Here is a 27,228-nt window from a genome sequence, read left to right as displayed (position 1 = left end):
GTCCCATTGAGTGCGATACTGGGCTCATATTGCACTTAAAATTCTTCATTTTTATAATATTATGTGTTTGAAAATATTAGCCCATTTAAAAGGCACATTTATTTTATGAAGTCTTAGTTAGGGTCAACCAAATAATTTAACTCGGCCCAAAAACTTAAATTATTGCTTTATTGTATAAGAGCTTAATGAAAGGGCTTTCATAATTTGCTCAACTTGTACACAAGTTGCAAAGTACTTCAATGTTGTTATGATCGAGCCGGAGAAGGAAATTTAATTGATTTATAATTAAATCAAATTTGGTGGACTGTATCCAAATATTTTGACAAATTTTAGGAGCAATTTACGTTTGAAGTTGGATAATGGAGGTACAATAATTATTGTTTAAATCACGTTTTGGTAATTATGATTTATTTTGATATGGCATTAATGCATTTTACTTGATTTTGTTGCATTGATTTTAAACTTTGATTCCTTTTATATTATTCTTACTTCTGTAAAATCAAACGTTTTTGAGTCACTATGTGGCCTACCACATATAAGAAGTCTGTATTCCCTATAAATCGAGCACGAATGCGAAAGAATACGAACTTGTTCGGTTTTTATATATTTTGTTATAATTTTTAAATTTGATAATTTTATCAATTGAAGTATCTAATTATGATTAAATTTTTCAGGTATTCATAAAATCAGAATTGAAAGTTGGAGTTATTTACGTTAAGGAAAATCAATACACGGAAGAAGAAATACTGGACAATAATGAGAACTCTCCCTTATTCGATGAGTTTTTGCAGGTTTTAGGGGAAAAAGTACGGCTCAAAGGTTAGTGTTTGTCAACTTTTACGTTTATAAGACTACCCTATTAAGGTTTGGATTCCGTGCCCACGAGCAAGGCTAAGCGTATGCTGATACGCAGACGACGCAGGTCCAAGCAGCGCAGGGCGGAGCATATTTTATAACAGAATATGCACATACATACTAAGAGCTACCAACGTTACGGCGCAAACATGTACGGCGTAGACATGCCTCTGTCCTGCTCTGCGTCTCGTTGTACCGCCAACACAGATGCGATGCGAGCACGTTTTTGCCGCTAATTCACCTTTGTGCAAATGTTTTTTCCAGCTAAATAATTAATTTAAAAAATAATTAGATCAGTTCATTAAATTGAATAAGTGCGTTGTGCATCTTGTTTGTATTGTACTAATTATCCAGACTATTAAAAAGACAGGCTAGATATCGCTGTCTTGTCTTGCTGCGTCGCATCATACGCTCGTGGCCTATGTGTGTCTCGCCTGCCCTGCCCTGCTAAATCTGTACTGTCCTGAAATGCGTTACCTGCGTCTTAGCATACGCTTAGCCGAACTATGTTGTTTATATCTATATTATAGATATAACACAGTATAGTATATAGTTTTTTTGTATGTATATGAAACTTAAACGGGTTCATATCTGGGGTGGGCGAAGGCTAGCTGTTATAAAGTCCGGAGCATTAACTTGTAGCCAATCGAAGGTAGCTTTGTGACCAGGTGCGCTGTTGCTGGAAATTTCAAAGTACGTTTTTAAAAGAACGTATTGCTAAGGCCAGATTTTATCTCGACCGACGGTACCCGTATGCACTGACCACGGTGTATTTAGTGCACGTGTACAATAGCAAAGAAAAATGAATCCATATTTAACCTCCTTAAAATGTGCGTACTACTTACGTAAACGATTACGTAATTGAAATCGTTATTTTTAAATTATAAATTATAAAGCGTCAAATTGAAGGTGAAATTTACACAATATATTCGAAGTGAACACAATTTATTTAAGATTTTTGATTACAATGTTACGAATGCGCGTACGGTTAGTCGGTCGGCGTCGCATCGAAGGTACTAATTTAACGCCATAAAGCGCATCAGCGGCACTCAGCGGACCGATGATTCAGTAATATCAGTCATTCGTAGTCAGCCCGACTACGTAGTGATGATGTACGCGCGTAGCAATTGCACAGTGGTGGACTGAACGCGATTATATGTTTTCATTGTTTGTTATTTCTTTTGTGTCAATTTTGCGTATTTTGTAACTTTTTATATTGGTAAATTTTATTTCTTTAGTGTTCAATGTTATATTTTCTATGTTTAAGTTATTTGTGTAGGTTTTCAGTTTTAAATATGTGCTTCTCACAGGAGTAAGTATCTAAAAATAAACAATTTGTTATGTTTTTAAAGTGATAACCCTCACTGGGATTAATTACACAAATAAGAGTGACGTATCGTTGATAAAATCTTGTATGCTTTGTTCAACTCTCGGGTTATGAATTGGCTCAGTTGGAAAGAGCGTTCGCACAGAACGCGAGATGTCGCGGGTTTGAGTCCCGTATCGATCATAAAATTTTGTTTTCAGTTTTATTTGTGTATCTAAAAATATTCAAACGTTTCTAAACCACAACGTGAGTTGTCTAGTAATGGGCTACGCAGAAAACCAACGCTGTAACACTTTTTAGAGTATACGCGGAGCGGTGCCCATTTTCGCATCATTCTTGATTGTACCTATTATATAATTTCATAAATACTACATACTTTAAGCAATATTGCTATGTTTTATTTTTAGGTGTTGATGAAACTTTGTAAATTTATACGCTTAAATTCCTTTGTTTAACTTTATTTTGATAATTTTTTTATTTGTGTGATGAGAAACAAAAATATGTCTTTGATATAGCTATGCTTGACCGACGTTAGGGCAAACCGTCGGTCGAGCACTAAGGTCTTAGAAGTTTCAACTTGGCAGAAGTATCAGCAGTGACAGGCTCCTTTGCACAGGATGCCGGCTAGATTATCGGTACCACTACACAGTTATGCTTACACAGTAATGTGTAAGCATAACTGTGTTTCGGTCTGAAGGGCGCCGTAGCTGTAATTACTGGGCATATGAAACTTAACATCGTTTGTCGAAGGGTGACGAGCGCAATTGTAGTGCCGCTCAGAGTTTTTGGGTTTTTCAAGAATCCTGAGCGGCACTGCAGTGTAATGGGCAGGGTGTATCAATTTCATATCATCAGTTGAATTTGTATTGGCATAAAAAAAATCTCTTAGTCAATTTAACCGAAAAGAAAAATAAAGTATTTTCTTTACAGGTTTCGATAAATACAAAGGGGGTCTCGACACTGTCCATGATTTGACCGGTCTATATTCCGTGTACACGAACTGGAGAAGTATTGAAATAATGTTCCACGTGTCGACCCTACTGCCCTACGAGAGACACGACCCACAGAAGTTGCAGAGGAAGCGACATATCGGCAACGATATCGTCTGTGTCGTGTTCCTAGAAGCAGACAACACGGCGTTCTCGCCCGCGTGTATAAAAAGCCATTTTCTGCATACGTTTATATTGGGTAACTTGTAATTTATCTTTATCTACACCCATGCTTTAACTTCTCTATTAAAGATTCTAACGTCTTTTTTTTTATGGAATAGTACGACAAACGAGCGTACGGGTCGCCTGGTGTTAAGTGATCACCGCCGCCCACATTCTCTTGCAACACCAGAGAAATCACAAGAGCGTTGCCGGCCTTTAAGGAAGGTGTACGCGCTTTTTTTGAAGGTACCCATGTCGTATTGTCCCGGAAACACCGCACAAGGAAGCTCATTCCATAGCTTTGTAGTACGAGGGAGAAAGCTCCTTGAAAACCGCACTGTGGAGGACCGCCACACATCCAAATGGTGGGGATGAAATCCTAACTTGTGGCGTGTCGTGCGAAGGTGGAATTCGGCGGCAGGAATCAGGTTAAACAGCTTTCGGAACACTCCCCGTGATAAATGCGGTAGAAGACACACAACACTGCTCGTCTCGTCCCTTATTTTCATAAAATAAAAAATAAATCGCTGTGCTTACTTACAGTACGAGTATCGGCGAAGATTAAACGGCGGCCGACCAGGTACGAAGTGTCAGTGGTCACGCGAGACGAGGTCGGGGCCTACAAGCCCTACCTGTGGGAGCAGAGTGTGTTTGACAAGGGCCCAATGTTCCGGTGAGTATTTAACTATCTTCTTTTACTACAAGCGGACACTATAATCATTTTTATATTTAACTAGCCGTTCACGCGCGCTTCGCTGGGCGAATTTTAAAAGGAAATAAAATCAATTGTATTCATCTTATTATAAATACAATAAAAATAAGTAGCCATAAACCATCTAGGATAAATTTCGCATCGAATGGTGGTAGTATATACATATAGAAAGAAGATAGACTAGCTTCTAATCAATTTATAATAAAAGTGATTTTCAAAAAATAAATAGTGCACTTTACTACTTAGCAATAATAATAGTTATCTTCATTTTAGTTATCACATTTCTATTTTTGCTTTTTTGTTTCTTTTCTTATTACTTCTAGATAGTATACAGGTAGAAAGTAACCATAATCTGGCATCGAGGGAAAAATCCTCTTATGATGAGCCAGTAAAAAAAATCATTGTGCTACACATAGTAATACTCGAGTACCAACTGTTATGTTGAAATATTTTTCTGAATTGTACCTAGAGTTTTAAATTTTATTGTAGGTTTTAATGTTGTCGTATAGCTACTGTAATAAAATGGATACTGTAATGCTACTGTAATGTTATCAAGCGACTCCCCATGATAAATGTGATAGAATCGACGTCTCTACGCAACGCCAAGTGATCCAGCCGTTCACAGAGCACTGGGTCCCCGACAATTCGAGCTACTCTGCGTTGAATACGGTAAAATGGATCGAGCTGATACTGGGGTGCGCCAGACCAGAGAAGACAACTATACTCCATGTGTGGCGGGACCTGCGCTTTGTAGAGCGCTAGAATGTGAGCCGGCTGGAAGTATTGCCGTGCTACATCAATGACGCCCAGCTTCTTCGAAGCCAATTTGGCTTTGCCTTCCAGATGGCCACGGAATTTGCAATCGCTCGAGATGAGACCCAGTATTCCGATACTAGGCGAGGCATTTAGGGAAGTGTTGTCGAAGAGCGGTGATATGACAAATGGGGTATTTTTAGTGGTAAACGCGCAAGTTTGAGTCTTCGGGGGGTTAAATTGGACAAGGTTCAATTTACCTTATTCCGCGACCTTCTCAAGAGAGGACTCGATAGAAGACACAAGTTTCTCCCGGCACTGGTCGACGATTTCACGAGAGAGACCTGCATGGCCCGTGTATACGGCATCACCAGTGCTGTCGTCTGCATAGCAATGTATGTTGGAGATTTCCAATATATCAGTGATATGCAGAAGAAACAGCGTGGGTGATAGCACACAGCCTTGGCGCACTCCAGCGTTCACGTGCTTCGGGTTCGAGCAATAACCGTCGACAACGACCTGTATGCTGCGCCCAGTGAGGAAGCTGGAAGTCCACTTGCATAAGTTCTCGGGATGCACAAATAATGGAAGTTTTAAGAGGAGCGCCATGTATCATACACGATCAAAGACCTTCGCTATATCCAGGCTAACTATCAGGCCTTCCCCCTTGCTTTCGATAGCCGCCTCCCATCTTTGTGTTAGGTATACCAGATGATCGCCTGCCGACCGACCATGACGAAAGCCGTACTGTCAGTCGTTAATCTCTAAGTGAACCTCTTAGTATACCAAGAGCTGGTGGTTAATCATGCTCTCCATGATTTTGGAGAGAGAGATATTCTAATTTTTGACGTGTCGTGTGTAATTTCTCTTTGAATGTTAAATCTGTTCATTTCAAATGTTTGTTGATATTTTTATAGTCCTAGTCAGTATATAATTCCAAAGTTAACGATATGTTTCCGATTCACTAGATAAGTTAAAAAAACATTTGTATTTTTGCTGATTCATAGTTGATATAGGTTGCCATATTATTTTTCATATATATTTGAAATTTGTTTTCCATTATTGGCCAACTTATTATAAATTTAAAATGTACGTCTGGTGATGCGAGAAACAAACGGTGGCTGAATATGAACGAGTTGGAAACCAGGCAACATTGAAAATGTGGTTAATCATCCGCAGGCACACTTCCGGTTACAGACATTATTTATTTATAAATCACTATGGTCGTCATACCTGTAAATTTTATATATCCCAGTACTACTTAATTAAATTTTTGGGGTTGTTCTTGTCATCGACCTGTTAAAAGTATCATCTGTTAAAAGAGTCGCCAAAGAGGTAATATTTAGCACTATCATTAAAACAAAAATAAAAGTGGGAGGCTCCTATGCACAGGATGCCGGCTAGGTTATGGGTACCACAACAGCGCCTATTTCTGCCGTGAAGAAGTAATGTGTAAGCATTATTGTGTTTCAGAAGGGCGCCGTATCATTTACATTTGCAAACTGTCATTTTCTTGTTCGTTCGTTCAAATCTATCTGCCCTCTCCTTTTTCTTTGAACTTACAATTTGTTTTTTAGAAACTGTTTTTTATATATTGTTTCAAAATTATGTTACTATTACCACATATACATATTAAGTAATTAGTAATTATGCCAAATATATATATATACTAGCTGTAAATATAAAAACTGTTTATAGGAATTAAAATATGCTGCCTATGGTTATAATGAAATTGTTTCACAGCAGAACTGTCAAACCGTGTGTCAATAATTATGTCCATACAAAACAAATATTGGAAATAAAAATAATTATGGGTCCCAAATCGACTTAAAAACTATCCTATCTCTTAAGTTGGACTAAACTGCACTCCATGAAGTAATCCCCATTTAAATCCATTCATTAGTTTAGGAGTCCATCGCGGACAAACAACGTGACACGTAATTTATATATATATATATACTAGCTGCCCCGACAGACGTTGTTCTGTAGATAGTAAAAAAACAACTGTTTTATATTTCAAAACATCAAAAATTATTTCGTAAATATGCTCCCTGTTGTTAGAATGAAATTGTTTCACAGCGGAACTGTCAAACCGTGCGTCACTAAATTCTCTCATAGAAAATATTATGTCCATACAAAACAAATATTGAAAATAAAAATATTTATGGGTCCCAAATCGAAATAAAACTACCCTATCTCTCAAGTTGGACCAAACTGCACTCCATGAAGTAATCACCATTAAAATCCGTTCATTAGCGTAGGAGTCCATTGAGGACAAACATTGTGACACGAGATTTATATATATTAAGATATATACTAGCTGACTCGACAGACGTTGTTCTGTAAATAATAAATAAAATACAATTTTTTATGAATTGTCAATAATATTTCAAAACATCAAGAAATATTTCGTAAAATATGGTCCTTGTTGTTATAGTGGAATTGTTTCACAGCAGAACTGTCAAACCGTGCGTCAATAAATTTTCTCATAGAAAATATGTCCATGCAAAACAAATATTGGAAATAAAAATAATTATTGGTCCCAAATCGAAATAAAAACTATCCTATCTCTCAAGTTGGACTAAACTGCACTCCATGAAGTAATCCTCAATTAAAACCGAACAACGTGTCACGTAATTTATATATATTAATAAATGTATGTATATATACAATACATATATTGTTTATTTAAACGTTAAAAAAAAGTTTAATAGTCAATACTGATTTATCGAATATTTACCACGGGAATTTCTCGGTCGTACACCGGCAGCGCGCTCTATTTAATCACTGGTAACTACGTCATAATACTGAAATCAACCCGTAATTCATTGATGTGGCTTTCCAAAAGTGCGAGATTTTAATGAAACTTTTAGCTGGCACGGCTACTTTGTGAATCAGTCAGCAGCTCCTATATTTCCGAACAGATACGACGAAACCTTCAAGCTAAAAACTGTAATACAGAATAATTGTAAAAAAAAACTAACTCCATCGTTCACGCTCACATACCCCATTCTTTTCCCGGCACTGCTTCACTCTGTCATATAGTGTTTTATGGGTATCACTTTTTTAAGCTCTTTCCAATCATTATAGACATCTTCTATTCTGTTTTGATTTGACGAGTTTAGACCGACAAAGTATTATTTTTTTAATATACATAACAACCCTTTTGGTTGAGTTGAGAGAGTTTATGTGGTTATTATAACACAAATTATTTTTTTAATGATTCCATAGACTGGTAATGGAGTGAACACCCTTAGGCTATTAAATTGAAAATGTTATTATTACCATATTTTAGTTAAAAAAAGCCCGCTGAGTTTCTTCTCAGGTCTGAGGCATACAATTTCGAATTGATAGTAGTTTTTGACGTTCAATAAGTGGTTTTAAATCCTATTTTGAATGAAAATATTTAAATTTGAATCCAAAGATTACTAATAGTAATAATAATTAAAATGTTTATTTGTTTCAAAAAGTGTACAGAAATTATAACTAATAACAATATGGACATCAAAGAACCTAAATGGTGTATAGTCAGCACTATGTTGGGAATTTATTTCTTTATTTACTTCTCAATACTGGTATTCTCTAGACACCGAAACAGACTCCGAGGATTAAATATTTATTCATTAAAATAGATATCCAATCCCCCAAGACTACTGATACCATAAACATTGGCAATGAAAATAATAAAAATATATATATATAAATTAAATCTGGTAGTAATACGAAGTTTAAGCACTTGGTTGAAATCCATGAATTATGTGGAAATGGAAAAGCTATTTAACTACACGGAGTTAATTTTAGGTATACCTTCTTGATAGTACAATAAGTAGTGTTTTACGAAAAGTAACAATGACACACACCACACACACGCACACCTAAACTAACACACACACACATACTCACACATACACACACACACACACAAACACAAACACACAGATATCCTGTTTGTATAATATTTTTCTTTTGTTACATTATATTTTTAGACTTAATTTGTGATCCCTAGTGTTTGGTACTGTTAATTTTAATTGATATGGAAGAGCGTGGCCTTCTGGCACAGGTGTGTCTCACTTAGAAGAAGGTCACATCCACTATTATGTTTGTACCATTTTTGTTACTGAAATAAATATGTTTAATTTTTTTTTTTTCAATTTTCAATACACTTATCTATTTAAGGAACATAATAATAACACATAACAGTATAAAGTACAGTGTCGATATAAATAATTGCAGAGAATGGCTGTTGACAAAGATCGTGAATGGTGAACGGGCGTCGTACTCAGCGCCAAAGTTCGCCAGAATGCAGGAGCGAACCCGCAGTCAGATGTTAGAAGACATCGTGGCCAACTTGCAGAACCACGCCGAGACTGGACAGATACCGAAACCTTATAGAAGAGGTATACTTATATTAGTTTCAATTGGAATGTACACTCATGTTTTTCTATGGGAGAGCTGCAACTTTGAATTTCAAAATTAGACAGCTTTTGCAATAATACTCCAATTTTAGATTATTTTAAAATGCTCTCCATGACATTTTTTTAATGAAAATATGGGACGAGACGAACACGACGGCAGCTGATAGTAATTGATGCGCCCTGTCCATTACAATGCAGTGCCGCTCAGGATTCTTGAAAAAACCCAAAAATTCTGAGCAGCACTACAACTGCGCTCGTCACCTTGAGACAAGGTTAAGTCTCATTTGCCCAGTAATTTCACTAGCTACGGTGCCCTTCAGACCGAAACACAGTAATGCTTTCACATTACTGCTTCACGGCAGAAATAGGCGCCGTTGTGGTACCCATAATTAGCCGGCATCCTGTGCAAAGGAGCCTCCCACTGGTAACATGATAAAACTATTGACACACTTCTACATGAACATCACATTATGCCCCAAACTATGAATTACCAGTAATATGGTTTGCAAAACAACGATATATTTAAAACAATACATACATAAATACTTATAAACATCCATGACTCAGAAACAAACATCCAGATTCACCACATAAATTTTTGCACCTACCGGGATTCGAAGCCGGGACCTCTAGTAGTATAGTTCATAATATGTATGATATTATTTAATTTCGAGCAAATGACTGCCGCGACACTGCGAAAGGTGAAATTTAAGGCAACATCTATGAGATGGACTGAATTTAATATGCAGCTTTGAAGCAATTTGTAGCGATGATAATAGAAATGACGCATCAATGTGACTCTATAGACAAAATGCATAAATGAGTCCCTTAATTGGGTCCATTGTGCGTGCACGACTGGTCAGCTCCTTCTAGAAGATCAGAACCTTCGTAAGCTGTTCGCAGACGTACTTTCGAGGGTTTTTCTTCTTTAGCCACTCTTGCGCATTCTAGAACTACATGAGTGACCATTTCATCTTCTGTCAGTCATTCTTTGCACTATCCGTAATGTTGATTGTGAAATGGCACTTCTTTAGCTCCGCTATCCATCTCTATGCCTTCTTGCAACATGTGAGAAATAAAAAGACTTACAGCTTAGATAATTTATACGTCTGGAAAGAACCTCTTGCTGCTAGACAATCTATGAAAACAAGCCAGGTTTATTACCCTAGTGTGCGTGACAAGCTACGTTTTACACTCGTGATTTGTATGTTTTATTCGACATTTTTACACCTGTCATAGTCAATCTAGACGTATAAATGATCTAAATGCAAGACTTACAGCGTTTTAAAACGATACATTAATTTGATGAATAAATGCAGCCGGTTATTTCCAATTCTAGGTTCATGGCGACCAATTGGCCACATGCGACCATCCTCCCCACTGCTAGATTCTGTGAGGGACCAATTCGAAGACTATGACCAGCTCGCTAAGGACTTCACCAGGGTGTTCCTCAACAACGAGCTGAACATAGCGCAGAACGCGCAGTTGTTCGACGTCGTGTTCCTTGTGGGGTCGTCCAAGCAGAAGACCAGGTTTATTGGTGTAAGAGCAATACTGGGCGTGAGGAGTAGGTGAGACCATACAAATGTTACGTACTCTTTTTCATAACTTACCAATCACGGAACATATTAGATGGCTTAGTCTCTCAAAGTTGTTCTTTTGCCATTCTGAGCAGAGCATTTTCAGAGATCACGATTTTAAGATTTATATGTGACAGATTTCAGTTAGTTTGGCTTTTGAATGTTTTGACGAATAAAAAACACAAGCCAGTTACAATTTAGCATTCAATTTGAAAAATTGATATTTTCAATTTATTTGTTAAAGTTATATTTATTTTATATTCCATGTATTATTCACCCGTTGGTAAATAATAACTTCCGAGACAAAGACAGGTGAAAGCATTTAATGGTATTTGCAGAGTGTTTCAAGAGATGCTGTACGGTATCCAGAGCGGGTTCGGTTCCCCGCAGGTACCAGTGGCTGAGCTGTTAGCTCGACCAGCGCCTACGCTGATGTCACCCACACCCGGCAAGCAGAAAAGCAGCAACTTCTTACAAGTGCCCGACATTGAGTCACCAAGGTATGTGAAAATAATTAATAAGATATCCACACGATGAAGTAATACACTAAATGTAAAATTAATTAATGTGAACTTTGGTTTTTAATACCCAAAAACAACTCCAATAACGAATATTAAGTTTGTTCAAAATAATATTATTGTGGTGTGGTTTCACTCTCCATTTGAGCTTGTGCATTCCACCCATTTTGTGTATTACTTCCATAAAATGAGGGGCATTGTAGAAGGTTAGTACCTTCTATAGTGCTCCCACAATGTTATCATGCCCTATGCTTCTCGGGGCGTATGAGGTGACTAAGGGCTTTTGGGCGAAGTGGGAGGGTCACGCTAACGTCTTATGACGTCGGCACAGTCAGGCCAGAGTAGTCCGGGTTAATTACCATATTCGCACAAAATACCGGCGTGAGGTAGAAGGCCTAGTGCCCTTATCTTTCATATAGGTTAGTTTCACTCCACCAGATTATGGCAGCGGTCCTTAAAGAGATTTTACCCCAGGAAGGTGCTGGGTCTACCAAAGTCGGAGAATCCGTTCCCGAGCATTGTCAGGCCGCCTGTCGTATTCTGGAGAGGTCGCGCATATCCGAGGACAAACAAGGCAGCAACACCACGGCACCCCGCTCCACGGTTAATGTGGACTTTTAGCTTTTTTTGTGGTAACATCAGGGGAGTCCACTCCAATTTATACGCCGTCTAGCACCACCTAGAGACGACGCAGCCGGCCTAGTGTTTCCTTACGGACACGCAGATATCTCGACATAGCGTTACATCATATTTAACGTACCCCAGATACAAAATTGAGCGTAATTTTTTGCCTCATTCCGAGGTTTGTGTGTAAGTTAGTAAGATATATAGATATTTACTCCACAAGCATATTGTTGAAAGCTTATGTCTTGTCCAATAACTTATAATGACTATAATTGAAAGTGTTACATACAAACAACTCATTTTGGAACTAAACACATTCATCCACTAATCATTCCTACAAATACTGATGCATAAACATACATGGTACATATTCCAGAAAACCATATTTTATATTTTGGTGCACATAATCTGTGGCTACAACTGTTAGGCAGATAACTTTTATAAAAAGAAATTGTGAGCAAAATGTCGGAATCTGGTCCTTGATTCTGAATCAAATAAGCGTAGTCGTAGACAGGGATAAATGTGCAAAAATATAATAAATATACTTGATTGGTGCCAATATTTGATACAAATAAGATATTTGATTGTACTGAATGCTATACATTTCTGCTTCTTGTAGACCTAAAAGCGTACCCAGCTCACCGATGGTGAAACGAGCGTTTTCCCGCCTGGGCACCATCACAGCTGGTTGGGGTCGCTCCATACGGAAGCAGCACTCACAGCTCAATGCGGACGATAAAAAGAAATGGACCAGCTCCCAGGATTGTTCAAGTAAGTTCATTAAAATTAAAAAATTCTTTATAATTCACACTTATACAATTTTTTATTATTAATCAGCACATCAGAAAAATTGAGCGTAGTTGTATTGTGGCAAGAAACATTATACTCAGTTCAATAGCCTATCTATATTTACAGTTAGTTCGGAACTTTACAAAATGGTGTTTGTAACGATATTTATAATATATACAACACACAATAGCTTTAGGAAAAAATTACATTTGTTTTAGTTTTGTAGATATCTGGTAAAGTATTTAGAAGCCAGCCACGCAAAAATGTATAATTAGAAAAAAATAAACACGATTTTTGTCCATTTCTTTGTCGATGATGTTTGGATTGAACGATTTGATAAACATGTACCATCAAATTATATATGTGTCAAGGAAGAGAAAAAATATTTCTACAATTCATGATGAGCTGCAGATAAAGCCAAATAAAATACATGTGTTTTTCTGTTACATGGAACCGGACCTTAAATTATCCTGATAATTATAAATGTTTCTGTTATTATTAACGTCAGCCGTTTTTTCTCAGATAAAGAAAGCAAAGAAAAGGAGAAAGAAAAGAACGCAGCCCTAGCAGTACCAAGACTGTCCGTGTGTGCTGACGCTCAGAAAGTGGACCGAGCCAAACTGGCACAGACTGAGGTAATAACATAAAATAAAACATACGAGTACCTAAAAATATATAACTCTGGTTTATTCTCCTACCATAAACAATATATATTATTAGTGCGTGCATAACAAAGAGAATTTAAACACTACGTTCAGTGCATAGCACAACTAAATAGCATCGAAGACTAGGTTGCCCAACCGTAATATTTTGTGGCAAAAGTAAAACGGAACACATTTTTCGGTTGTTCTGTGGTACATTGTTTATCATATTTAATGACTAACAGGAAAATTTATAATATCTATTTACAAACGAAATTTCTCATTTGCAAAAAACACGGGCACCTAGGTAATAACCTGTTTCACTGGCATCTTCAGATTATTTCGTAAATCTATGTAGCTTGTATCATCATAATACATTAAAGAAAAAAGTAGTTTCTGTCAAAATCATCATTACATTTCGATGGAATTAATGAAAAATAATCCCCGAGTCTATATACTTAATGCGTATATGTTCATTAAATAAACAAGCAGGCTAAAACTTTAGTTTTTTTAACATAAAAATAATAAGTAAAAGTCTAACATCGAGTGTTGCCCCCTCTTGCTAAAATGACAGCTTGTATTCGTCCGGGCATGCTATCGATGCTATTCTGCGCAGCAATTTCATTCCTTAGCTCCCTTATGTTCTGCGGGGCAGGCCGCACCGATGTCACTCTTCTTTTTAGAACATCCCAAATGTGCTCTATGGGATTGAGGTCAGGACATTGAGCTGGCCAATCCAAACGACGAATCTCTACCTCTTGAATATACGCTTCCACATCGCGATAGTTGTGAGCGCGAGCGTTATCGCCCATTCCGTTCGTCCGTCGTGTATGTTATTAACTGGTGTAATACGACTAGTGTATGTCATTAACTGGTGTAATACGACTCGTGTATGTCATTAACTGGTGTAATACAACTCGTGTATGTCATTAATTATTAATTACATCTGATTCGTGACTAATCATTATAGTGATCTATTGATCTTTTTTATTGGTGTTTTGTTCCAACGAGTTTCCTTTAATATATTTTTGTCTTCTTTCAGTTTTCTATCATAGAGTTCGATCCAGATACGTTCAGGATACTATTGGACTACCTTCACACGGGCAGCTGTCCACTCACGTGCGCATCCATCCCCGGTCTCATCTGCGCTGCCGAACATTACGACCTACCTGAGCTGCTGCAGGCTTGCTTCCATCACGCCAAGCAGTTCCTCAGGATAGAAGTTGTGAGTCATATTATTAAATATTCTTTGCATTCATTTATACTATACAAGTGCTGACCCGGCAAACGTTGTTTTGTCATTTACATTTAGTACTCCGCGCCCGCTCATTATATGAATTGTCAAATGTAATGAAATGTACGTAATTGTCTGAATTATTTGTATTGTAAACATATAAAGGTAATTCTTTGTAAAAAAAAATATAGCTTCGGAATAAGTAATCACCAAAAAACTATACTATAACAAAACCTTCTCCGATACTCGCTGCATCTTATGGTAGAAGAATTATTCCGATAGGTTTCAATAGTATTCAAAAATGGCTCTCTATTTTTTAGTATAGATTAGAGTGAGGAATTGAAAGTGGTTCCTTGGTAAATAAGAAGAACCAGCCGCTTTCAGCAATAGCACAGGTTAGGAGGTGTATTGTAAACCTTTCAAATCAGGGTCTATATTCTTGAAGGTGCCTCGATAATACTGCAGCCGCAACTGGAACTGCAAAGGCGTATACGCACCTAAAAGACCAGCGACGCTTCTGTGATTCCTATTGTATTGCAAGCAAGTGATCCAAGGGGACCTCTACGCTTGTCAGCCCTCCTTTTTCTTAATAAAAGAATTCAGGAAGAAACAGTGAGAGCCAAGGTCTCTGGCTTAACGCGAATTCCAGACATCTAAATAGTGGAATTGATACTCCCTGTAATATACAGGTAGGTAGGTCAATTTGTCTGAGAACCGCGTTGTGGTTGAACGCAAAACATCCAATTGATGTTGAAGATAGTATTCCATTTGGTAGAGTGTAGTGGCATGCTAACTGCCCGAAATCAGCTGGCATAGCCCATCAAAACAATCCGCGATAAATGCGGTCACAGGGAGCGTTGCATTACATCACAAGCCATAAACTGAAATATTATCCTCACCACCTGAGGTTCCTCCACAGTGAGGTTCTCAAACGAAACTTTCTTTCGTGTAAAACCAAACTGATATAAAATGCCGATCAGGTCGATAAGACAAAAGGTACCTTTAAATTAAAACGTATTGCTAGACTATAGTAAAGGCATAAAGGCATTTATTTTCTCAAAATTCATTCCTTTAGAATTCTTTTTGATGTAATTTCTAATATACTAGATAGTACTACCGCTTCGAAAACAAAGTATAGGACTTAGATTATTAATGAGAATTCAATTTTTACGAAACTGAACACCACTGATATCAATAAACAAAAGATATTAATTAGGCACAGTGTTTATTATATGTATATTTTTACTAAAAAGGGTGTAAAAAAAGAATACTGTGCGAGTTTGCCATTTATTTCTCTAAAGGAATCAATTTTGAGAAAATAAATGCCTTTTATGTTATGTCTTAGCAAATACGGTAATATAATCAAGACTTTGTTACTATGGAAATTATTAATGAGCATAAAAAACTGTTACTTTTTGAATATTAATATGATTTATTTAACAGGTGTGTACCATGCTCATTTCACTGGAGAATTACTACTGGCGATACACATCGGGCACAGAACTTATAAATATGATTATGACGTACACAGAACAGCGAGCGTATGCATTGTTTCAAACTCCAGAATTTCTTACTATATCCGAATCAATGGTGCAACTGATAATGTCTAGAAATCTCGAAGTGCCGGAAGTTAGGAAATTCGAAGCGATGCTCATGTGGGCCCGAAACAAAGTTAAATCGAACTCTGCAAACAAGACTGAAATGAAAAATGATTTTAAATGCACTATGGACAGACTAGCCCGAGATCTCAAACTATACAGGATTTCGCCGCAGGAACTTATAAAGGTTGTTCTCCCAACGAAGGCTATCAAGAACGAACGAATTCTAGAGACCTTGATGTACCAAGCTAATTCTGGCATGTACAGGATTCAAGAAGACTATATTGAAGCTTGCCAACAGCGGATTCAGAAACAAGATTCGAGATTTTCCGAATTTGAAAGCTTCGATTACGGTATTTAAACTTGTGCTGTGAGGATATCAGTGTATTAGTTAGTTTAGGAACTGAATGGTGTGGGATGTTTCGTGTGGTATGTTGACGCCTTCTATAAAGTATTATTGTTGTAGTTGTACCTTAAGGGTGCGAGAAATATTTGTACACTTCTCGAGTACCTTTCCTTGTTGTTGTTCATTGATACCTATATATTTTATACATCTAGCTAGACGTGTTCAGTATATTCGTCTCTATTTTTGGTACCAGAAATTTGAGAAAATGTGTTATCGGACGTACAAAATACATTGTTTATAACACGAGTTGTTACAGAATGTTGCCATAATATACAAGTTAATAGTCCTCTAATGGATCATCGACTGGGGAATTTTATCCTTACCCTTGGAACTGTCCGCCCTTATCTTTACTAAAATTGGAATGATTTTGCTCAGTGTACAGTGTTCACAATTAAATATTGTACTTATTACATGTGTGTTGTTCCCTTGCATTATTCGTCCAAGTTCCACGCTATGGCATCGGCATCATTTTATCCTACAGTTACCAAACTATAATAAAGAAATACGGTCTACTAGATTAATCGACTTTAAACTTCATGGGAATAAAATTATTCTGAATTACACCTAGTTTGTGTGTATAAATATTTATAAAATAATTATTGTCACTATAACAAAATAATGAAATTATAACTCAAAAGAGAACCGACTACCTTTAAGGTGTTTGACACTGTCGTTATTTCAAATTGTTATTCAAGCCAAAAAATATGGACACGCGGGATTCAACTCTATTCACAACCGCGCAATCTATGATTAATTTGTACACAAAAAATAGGGTAATTGGCAACCTGCTAATTTATCTAGTGAAGAATTAGGGCCATTTTGGAACTGCTCCTCAGCATAAGCTAACACAAATCAAGAATTCGGAGCCAAGTTTTGTAGTGTGGATCTAGGACGTTTATTTGTTCCCCAGAGTGATCCAGCTATAATTAGAATTAAAAAGCGACTGATGCTTATAAGTATAATGGAATTCTAAATGTAATATAACTAATTATTATAGCTCTATATTGTGTAAAATTGAAACTCAAATGCAAAAATCTACAAAAAAAAATCGTTTATGTTAATGTACGTAGTGTCAAGAGTATTGTAGAATAATATCTGATCTTGACTTTGTAAATCTCATACTTCTTTCTTTCTTCTCTAATTTAAGTTATCCAAACATTCGTGAAACATTATCAACTATATAATTTTTGTACCGGTTTACCTCAAGTTCAGTCGGTGTAGGTACCGACATGTTTCGGACCAATCGAAGGTACTTCGGCAATAAACAAGGCATTAACTACCGCTCATATATCCTCGGGAAGTTTTTTTTATAACAGTAAGGGACGAGACAAGCAGGAGGTTCAGCTGATGGTAACTGATACGCCCTGCCCATAACAATGCAATGCCGCTCAGAATTCTTGTAAAACCCAAAAATTCTGAGCAGCTCTACAATTGCGCACGTCGTCTTGAGGCATTAGATGTTAAGTCTCATTTACCAAGTAATTTCACTAGCTACGGCGCCCTTCAGACCGAAACACAGTAATGCTTCAACATAACTGCTTCACGGCAGAAATAGGCACCGTAATTTTATGCTAGGCTTTACCAAGATATGGCAATGAATTAAGCGGTAAGAACAGAGCATTTTTTTTTCAATTTTTCAACATGCATGTTGGTCATGCAAGCTACTGGAAATGTATTTATTTATTTAAAGACAGCTAGTCACAGTTATAATAAAACTACTCTCAATATTAGTAAATATCTAAACAGAATATTATAAAAATTATAATGTATACATGAATCTTGTACATTTCACAAAACGTAGACTTAAAGAAAATGGTGACAAAAGTATCATAAAGGCGATACTCGAATTTCTTTCCACGGGTCAGTTTGTAATATTTTTTTTATTCATTCCCTTTTGTATTCATTCGACCACTCCATAGCGGAGACTGAACAAACGGGTATGTTGCCACATACCAATTGATTAACACTGTAATTTACCTAATTACCTATGATGTACCGCCATTTGCCATATTGATTGGCATTGCTAGACAACCGAAAAACCAAAGAGTATAATAATATATAGGGAAAAGAGCTCTACGCATTATGAGCTGTCTATTTGAAAACTAGCGCCATCTGGAGATTGGCCCCGAAAATAACTATATATAAGCTCGAAATTATAAAATTCATTTTTAATGTTGTGACGCAATTAAATAACTAACTCTACTTTTTAATGTAGGTATTGCAATTTTTATTATAATAAATGTTGAAATTGCGCGTAGAGTTAGTTATTTAATTTTGTCACAACATTGAACATAAAAGGTAGATTTAGTAGTGTAAATATGAAAAATGGAATACGAGAGCTACATACCCAAACGCTAGAAGTAGCCGCCATTTTATGACCAGTGGGCAGTGACACAAATAAAGAAAAGTTGAAAGGTTTCAAAGCGAGTGACAGCTGACAAAGCTTTTATTTTCGGGCCAACTAACAGATTGCACTACAGTCTTCTGAAAACGTCACTTGAAGGCGTTTGTCCCACCCCTGCGAAAAACTTTGCCATACACGCAAGTGTGACCGTAGCATTTTACTAACTGCACTCAAAAATATATTATAGTTGAAACTTATAGCTAGAACTTATCATAATATTTTGTTTTTTTTTTTGTTATATATTTCCATGTCTTACTATTACTATCCAAAAAGCTTTAAACTCTTTAACCCTCGGTGTGCCTATCGTGTACCTCATAACAATTTAATATATAAATTAAACAAAAATTATATTTACTTATCAATCATTTTATTGAAGAAAACTGATGCCAAAATTCTATGTTTTCGTATTTTATATCTTATTTATTTAATTAGAATCATATTAATATATCCCTACCATGAAAATAATGTTATTGTTACTTCAAAAAGTTTGTATTCATTACTTTCGTTAAATTATTTTGAAATACATATACTTAACAAATTAAATTTGAAAACGAAATTTATGCACGATGCGGGACTCTCGCGTTTCGTGCGAGGGCTCTTCCACTATTCACTTCCAAATAGATCCTGTAGATGAAGTCACAGCTCTCAGGTTGTGTGTCACAAACAAGATTCATCAATGATACGTCACTCGAACGGTTGGCTCAGTCGCGGAAACGAAAGCGAGAGGTCGCGGGTTCGAGTCCGGCATCGTTCATAAATTTTGTTTTCAAATCTATGTTGTGTAAGTAATTGAAAGTGAGCCTTATCACATAAAAAAAATAACAAATTGCTGAAACATATACTTTATTTATATTTATTAATTTAAGTACTCTACGCGCTAATTCAGCTCTTTTCAGCTTTTGTCCATAGAAAACAACAATTTTGTATGGAGACGTGTACGCGTCGATTCAGCTTTCCGCGTCCATTCTGCTTTCGCGGCAAACCAGCATATAATGAAGATAAATGTGTTTTTATTATGCGAATGCTATAGAGAGCGTTCGGCGCTGTTCCGCCGCGTACAGCGCTGTTCGCCGTCGAATGCGGCGGAACAGCTCTTTACAGGGATGGCTCGCGACTCTTTGTCGACAAGTTGCGACCTGTATTGTTCCTGCATTGATTTGACGTAATCATTATGCACGCAAAGATTAAAGAGTGCAGACGTGATTATAATAAGTTCCGTACGCGGCTGATAGAAGCAGAGCTGTATAAGTGTGACCAAAATCGTTCAGCGAAACGCGAATGGAGCTGAATAAGTGCGCGTAGTACCTAATAGTATATTGTACCTATCTTGTTAAATGTGTTGTCAGAAACTTTGTACCAGGTACCATAGTATATACTATCGTTGCTTTAACTTTTATAACACTATAACTTGCTCAATGCTATTGTATGTTTTAAATCAACATTGGTGTTGAATGTAATAACATAAGATACAATTTAATTAGATGTTACTATACTATATAGAACTGATATATACTATGCTAACAGAAATCTGCAAGTTTATTAAAAATTTAGATTTTTCTATACCCAACGAAGTAAAGAACCATAGACTTATAATAAACTATCGTATAGACAAACAGTGCATGCGAGAGAGATGATAATCTCCACAGCAGTGGTTCCCAACCTTTTCTTGGCAAGAAAAAGAAACTGAATCAATTCGAAACTAAACTTTAACCAAAGAGTAAGTAATACATAAATAAAATTTGAAAAAAAAATTTATGAACGATGCGGGGTTCGAACCCACGACCTCTGGCGTTCCGTGCCAGTGCTCTCCCAACTGAGCTAACCGTTCGAGGGACGTATCGTCATAAAATTTTGTATTCAAATTTTATTTGTGTATTAATCCTAGAAGTGAGGGTTATCACTTTAAAAGCATAACAAATTGCAAAGAGTATATATGTAATTATAATTTAAGAATTGTATTGCATTTGCATTGTATTCTTTCTTAATCCAGGAAGAGTATTCGAAGCTAACGCCTGACGGTGGATGATACAATGCATTGTTGTTGCCTTAGGATTCTTCTATTTTACTAACGTTGCCAGACCAGAGCGTGATCCCAACATTGCTGGCCAGACCGCCATCCGTACAGAAACCAACGAGTTTCTCCCAGCTAATGCTATGTTTCTGAAATTATTCAGATATCGTGTTCATGACGTCGATACCTTTTGAAGTTGTTTCCAATTCTCGTGTACAGTCTACAGCAAGATCGCGCAGCAGATTATAGTAACTGTAACCAATTTTGATTGACAGGTCGTAAACAGTCAGGTACACTTGGAATTAGCGCTTAACAGACACATTAACAAACCAAAATAATTGGCCACATATTTTCGGGCTGTCAACTCCTCTATACACTAGTGTATTGTAAGTCTATGCAACGAACAACTGAGAAACCAGCGTATGGTTTTACTCTTCAGCTTCGGTCAACATACACTTATTGTATATTTCATTCGTTGGCTTTCTCACGCAGTCGTTACGAGAGATTGTAAAAATAAAACATATCTATTCATTAATTATTATATACAAATGCTTCATAGAATGCCCAGTTTGTAACTCTTATAGTTATCAGTTATACTGAATTGAATAATATTCTTACCTTATATAGTTTATACGTCTAGATAGAGCCTCTTGCGACTAGACAACCGTTGAAAACAGGCCAGGTTTATTACTTTAATCTGCGTGACAAGCTACGTCTTACACTCGAGATTTGTATGTCACTTTCTGTTAGTCAACCTAAATTTTTTCCACGTTTTCAAAGCTGTCACAGTCTATCTAGACGTATAAGTGATCGTTGATTCTTACATAATGCATAAATAATTAATAATATGTTTTGAAAATATAATTTACAGAAAAGTTTATGTAAATCTTATTTGATTAAGACCCTGATCGACTGGCGATATGTAGATATGTAATCGAATTTAAACTGAACATTTCGTTTATCTAGTTCTTTGAAAGACAAGACTATACAGATCAGAGGCGGATTAAATGTTGAGTTGGCCATGAGAATCTTACCCCTCTAGCGGCCATATTTTAAATGGTACTTAAACAGCAACTAATTCGGGATACAATTGGTAAATCTAAAAATAATAATTAAATCTCCAGTTCGATAGCTTCTCGTATGCTAAGTTTCATCACAATCAGTACAAAATATTTGGCTTAACAACTATGTAGAACACAATTTAGAATCGATGCCTTAATAGGTACATACTTATTTACAAATTTTAATAAGTAAAATAATTTTAATACTATCTCTGCGCTATGGAACATAGATTAAACAGTATCTAGTGTCTGTCTGAACCTGACGTCACTATGACGTTACTAAGATGGCGGATGTTCCCATTCTAAACGCGCGGGGAGTTTAAGGTCTCACGCCTGTCGCACAGGGCTTCATTCATCGAGTTCCAAACAAAAACTTCAATACTTATATGACATATATGTACGTAGATAATAAATACAAGCTAAGCATGTAGATACATCCTACTATCCCCAATTTAGAAAAATGTACCATTTTTGTTAAGATTTAACTCTTTACTTGGCAGAATTTCGTTAAATATTACTTTTTGTAAATTAAAATAGAAGAACTTTCTCCACCAGTTTGTCGCAGCGACAACAGCTGTCAAATTGATTTGACAGCTCTTATCAATTATCACGGTATTGTTGGTATACATCTGTCAAAAAAACTTCAAATAACATTCTGCATTAAATTTATAAAAAAGATATTTGTAATCAATTTACTAAAGTTAAAACAGTTTCTTCTTATGTTACATATAGGTACCTACTGTAAATATTATATTCAGTTATGAGCGCAAAACCTTAGATCATTTTAATACGTCTAGATAGACTATGACAGCTGTGGAACCGTCGAAAAAAATTGAGTTTAGAATTAATCTCTATTCTGGGCAATGCAAGCACACTAACAAAATTTGCGAGTGTAAATCGTATCTTGTCACGCACACTAAACTAGTATTTCTGGCCTATTTTCGATTCTTGACGTATAAGTTATCTAAGCGCAAAAGAATAGTTAAATTCAGTATTCTACCTCGCCTTTATGTAGTTTTTTTTCTGTTGTGTGGTCTTTACTACTTACACATTTTTATTAATCTGAAAAAGTAATAAAATACGAAATACTGTCAAGTACTGAGTTAGTAATCTGAACTATTTTTTTTAATGTCTGACCTTTATAAATATAACTTTTCTATTCCACAGTTTTAACCTTCCTGTGATCGTGAGTGTTGCTAAATGTATGTTAATAATAATATGTGGGGTCTTCAGATGAAACAAAATTATAATATCTATATCTGTTATTTTGCGTGAGCAAGATTATTTAATAAAATTTTATGTGGTGAACAAGATAATGTTGTATTATTTGATCTGACCATCATTTATGTCATCTATCATTTATTATCTATTATGTCAACCCAATTCGCGAAAGAGATTACTCGTCGAATCCAACTCGGATATGCAGCCGGTACCGGTAGACGTAGGGTTGGTAGGCCCCCCACAGGATGGACGAACGATCTGGTCAAGATCGCCGGAGTAGGTTGGATGAGGGCAGCTAGCTGAGCTGAGTAAGATGGCGTTAATACACGCCAGTATGTTAGCGGCAGAATGCCGCTGTGGTACCTATCTAGCCGGCTTGCTGTCAGCTGCGCACTAAACACAACTATAGTCGCTCAGCACATACCGACCGACTTCAGTGCTGACCGTCAGTCGAGCACTAAATGCAGCCTTAAGGCACAGCATGGAAAACTTTAAAGTGTGTAGGTAACCTACTTCTTTGGATAGAATTATTATAAATAAGCTAAAGCTTATCCTTCAAAAGTATGACTCTGAAACGCACAACTGTTAGGAATATTCTTATAAAAGTGAAGTGGAATTAAGAAGATTTTAAGATGATTTAAATTTGAAGTGCCGTGCATTTCAGACTATAACATCTCTAAACTTACAACACTTCAGCAAAAGATACAAAACAAACTTTTTTCAAATAAATGGGTTGAACCGAGTAAGTAAGTACCTATTATAAATGAAGTATTCAGATCGACAGGTACATGGGTGACCAGCGGCGTGATTTTTTGGTAATTAGATGAGAAGTTCTCATTCGTAATTTGACTGATGCGATGACGGATTCAGGTAAGTAACTACTTTAAATGTTATTAATAGTCTTATGTACGGGTTTTCCTAAATTGACAAACAGAAAGAAGAGATTGTTGCCACCAAAAGACCATTTCATACATTACCACCACTGTATATACCCCGTAGACTTGAGGTAATACCAACGTATAGACGACCTGACAACGAACGTTAGAGAAAAAATATTTTTTTAAAGAAAAGGAGGACAAACGAGCCTATGGGTAATAACCGCCGCCCACATTGCAACACCGGATACATCACAGGAGAGTTACCGGCCAAATATATTATTAGGCCAGTATTCGGTTACCAAATAATTCTAAAATTGAAATGCAAAAAAAGTTTTTATTAGCAATGTTTCTATATGGCCAGTTCTGAGCATTTTCAGTGTTACCCACATATACTGTAAGGAACGCCACACATCCAGAAGGTGAATTTCAACTTCTCATGAATAACATTTTTGTTAGTTTCCGAACAAACAGCATTTGAAATCAAAGGCAAATTTCCCAAAATTGATTCCTGGTGATTTTGGTGTCTAATTGGCATTTAATTAAGCACCATCACCACTGTCAGCAAATAGTGCTCTTAGACAGAAGCAACATCGCAAGAAATACTCCCAGTATTCTCTTTTAGCCTCCTTTTAAAAAATACATTTAGGTTTACAACCTTTTTATGTTACACCGAGGTCAATTCAGTGTACAAGGGTTAAGTGATCACCACATTGCCCACATTCTCCTGCAACGCCAGAGGAATCACATGAGGGTTGCCAGCCTTCTAGAACATAATATGGTACTCTCATTGATATTGTTGTAAAATAATCATAATCTAGCCACATTGTTTAAACATACTATAGAATTGCTGTTGAGAAGTATGATTTACAACAGAACCTTTTTTTGAGAACTATTTAAAAAAATGCCTGAATGATGCAACGTGACGTTCGCCCTTATTATTTTTTGACATGAGCGCAAGCTGCGTGGCGCGACTCTAGCGGCGTTGCGATCCGTCACAACTGGTTTCTTTGTTTTTTCCAATACTTGAGAGAGTAACGTTTCCACGTACCCTGCGCTCTCGATTCAGTAACAAATGAAAATTCTGTTCTCAGGTATTTATTATTAATTTATTCCTTCATTCGCCATTTAGCAGTGAACTAATACAGACGCTTTTTTCATCTTCTCTATTTAATACTCTTCAGTTAATTACTCTATACTCTTTATTGCCGAAATATTTTTAATTTTCAGAATTTATGTACTATCATTTAGAATTTATCAACTCAGCAGGGGGGGGCTCTTAGTTTTTATGACGAAATATTTCTAATTTCACAGAAAGTGTGACACAGCGTGACAATAGGGGGGAGGGGGTCAAAAAAGCTGATTTTAGTGTGACGTATTTTATGAACGGCCCCACAGTAAGTAATTTAATTGTACATGTGACTGATCTTTTTGATAATATGGATGCTAATAAAGAAACACATAATATATACACGGACTTCAGAAAAGCATTTGACAGAGTTGACTTTAAAAAACTGTTAGAAAAACTTGCATTAATGGAATCCGCGGTAATCTTTGGCAATGGTTCAAGTCTTACATTACTAAAAGAACACAACAGGTAGTTTTACATGGCTTCGAGTCCAATTCTATTAATGTTACATCTGGTGTACCCCAGGGCTCAGTTCTAGACCCGCTTCTGTTTATACTGTTTATTAATGACATTCACACGTATTTTAAGTTCGCTAAATTTCTTTTGTACGCTGACGACCTCAAAATATACCAAATTATTGACAGTTTTGAAGATCACCGACGTTTACAAGAAGATCTCGATCGTCTCACTATCTATTGTGAATTGAATAAACTTGAACTTAGTATAAACAAATGTCATCATATTGTCTTTACCAGGAAAAACAGTAAGTCAAACTATTGCTACAAACTTAACACTTCTGTTCTGAAAAAAGTAGACATCGTTAGAGACCTGGGTGTACATCTGGACTGTAAATTGACCCTTAATACTCACGTTAATAACGTTTGTTATAAAGCTTTCAAGATGTATCACTTTGTTATAAGATTGAGTAAGTAGTTTGAAAAACCAAGTAATATGCAGTCTCTATATGGAATCCCTTTTATGAAAAGTATATTCATAGTATAGAACATAATATACAGAAAAAGATTTTAAAATGCATGCAGTATAAATGCCATAACAGTCACATCTCTTATAATGAACTGATAAAAAAGTATTGTATTTTGGATCTAAAATCTAGAAGATTTTATCTTTAAGTGATGCTATTATATGACATTTGTCACAATCGCTATGATTGTATTGATCTTATTAATAAAATATGCTATTTAGTGCAGGTTTGCACACATGTGCGTTTGTAAAAGAGAAATACTTATTTGCAAATAATAAATGCTCCACAAACACTGGTCTCCGTGCACCGTTATTTAGACTCCTTAAAAATTATAAAGAGTTCTCTACACACATAGATATTTTCAGTAATCATACTTCCTCTTTTAGAGTAGAAGTTATTGACGTTTAAAAAAAATAAATAAGGTAGTATGATTAAAAGATAACTACTTAATAAGATTTAAAAGTTTAAATTAGTTATTCAACCTTATGTTACAATAAAATTTCATTTAAATAGATATAGTAAATAGTAAATGAAAGCTAATAACCGATGCCTATGTAATAAAACATAATATTTAGTATCACAGCCGTCATAATCTGTACTATGCTTTGAACTATTTTTTTCTCTTTTCTATTTTGATTCATACTAATGTATGATGTACATGTTTATCTCTCTCATATAATTTATCTGTGGCTAATGTAGTTGGTTTCATAATTAATAATTAAGGTTTATATGTATTAATTATAGTTAAATATTATTGTGTTACTGTTTATTGGTCCTAATAAAGTAAAAAAATGATTATGGCAAAACTGTGATGCACAATTATCATGATTGTAAATGTTTCAAGTTATAAAAAGATCCATTTCATCATTATTAATCCTGGACCTATGAAAGATTGTTCAGAAACTGTCTTTAAAAATTGTAAAGCATAATAAAACAAGAAAA

The 27,228-nt window shown here is 36.0% G+C and overlaps 1 protein-coding gene across 1 annotated transcript in view; it reads left to right on the top strand.

The window, feature by feature from the left end:
* LOC126974057 (uncharacterized) overlaps positions 1-17,539 on the top strand; it is a 236,362-nt gene extending 218,823 nt beyond the window's left edge. Inside the window, exons 11-20 of the mRNA XM_050821441.1 lie at positions 675-819; positions 3,113-3,370; positions 3,877-4,006; positions 9,032-9,195; positions 10,553-10,784; positions 11,132-11,293; positions 12,555-12,706; positions 13,247-13,359; positions 14,408-14,590; positions 16,043-17,539. Coding sequence (XP_050677398.1) covers positions 675-819; positions 3,113-3,370; positions 3,877-4,006; positions 9,032-9,195; positions 10,553-10,784; positions 11,132-11,293; positions 12,555-12,706; positions 13,247-13,359; positions 14,408-14,590; positions 16,043-16,558 — 2,055 coding nt within the window. The 3' untranslated portion in view covers positions 16,559-17,539. The remainder of the gene's footprint in view (positions 1-674; positions 820-3,112; positions 3,371-3,876; positions 4,007-9,031; positions 9,196-10,552; positions 10,785-11,131; positions 11,294-12,554; positions 12,707-13,246; positions 13,360-14,407; positions 14,591-16,042) is intronic.
* The last annotated feature ends 9,689 nt before the right edge of the window (positions 17,540-27,228 follow it).

This window comes from Leptidea sinapis, chromosome 31, assembly GCF_905404315.1.
Source record: "Leptidea sinapis chromosome 31, ilLepSina1.1, whole genome shotgun sequence".
Lineage (NCBI taxonomy): Eukaryota > Metazoa > Arthropoda > Insecta > Lepidoptera > Pieridae > Leptidea > Leptidea sinapis.
Note: the sequence above shows the minus strand (reverse complement) of the source record. Positions and strands in the feature narration are given on the sequence as shown.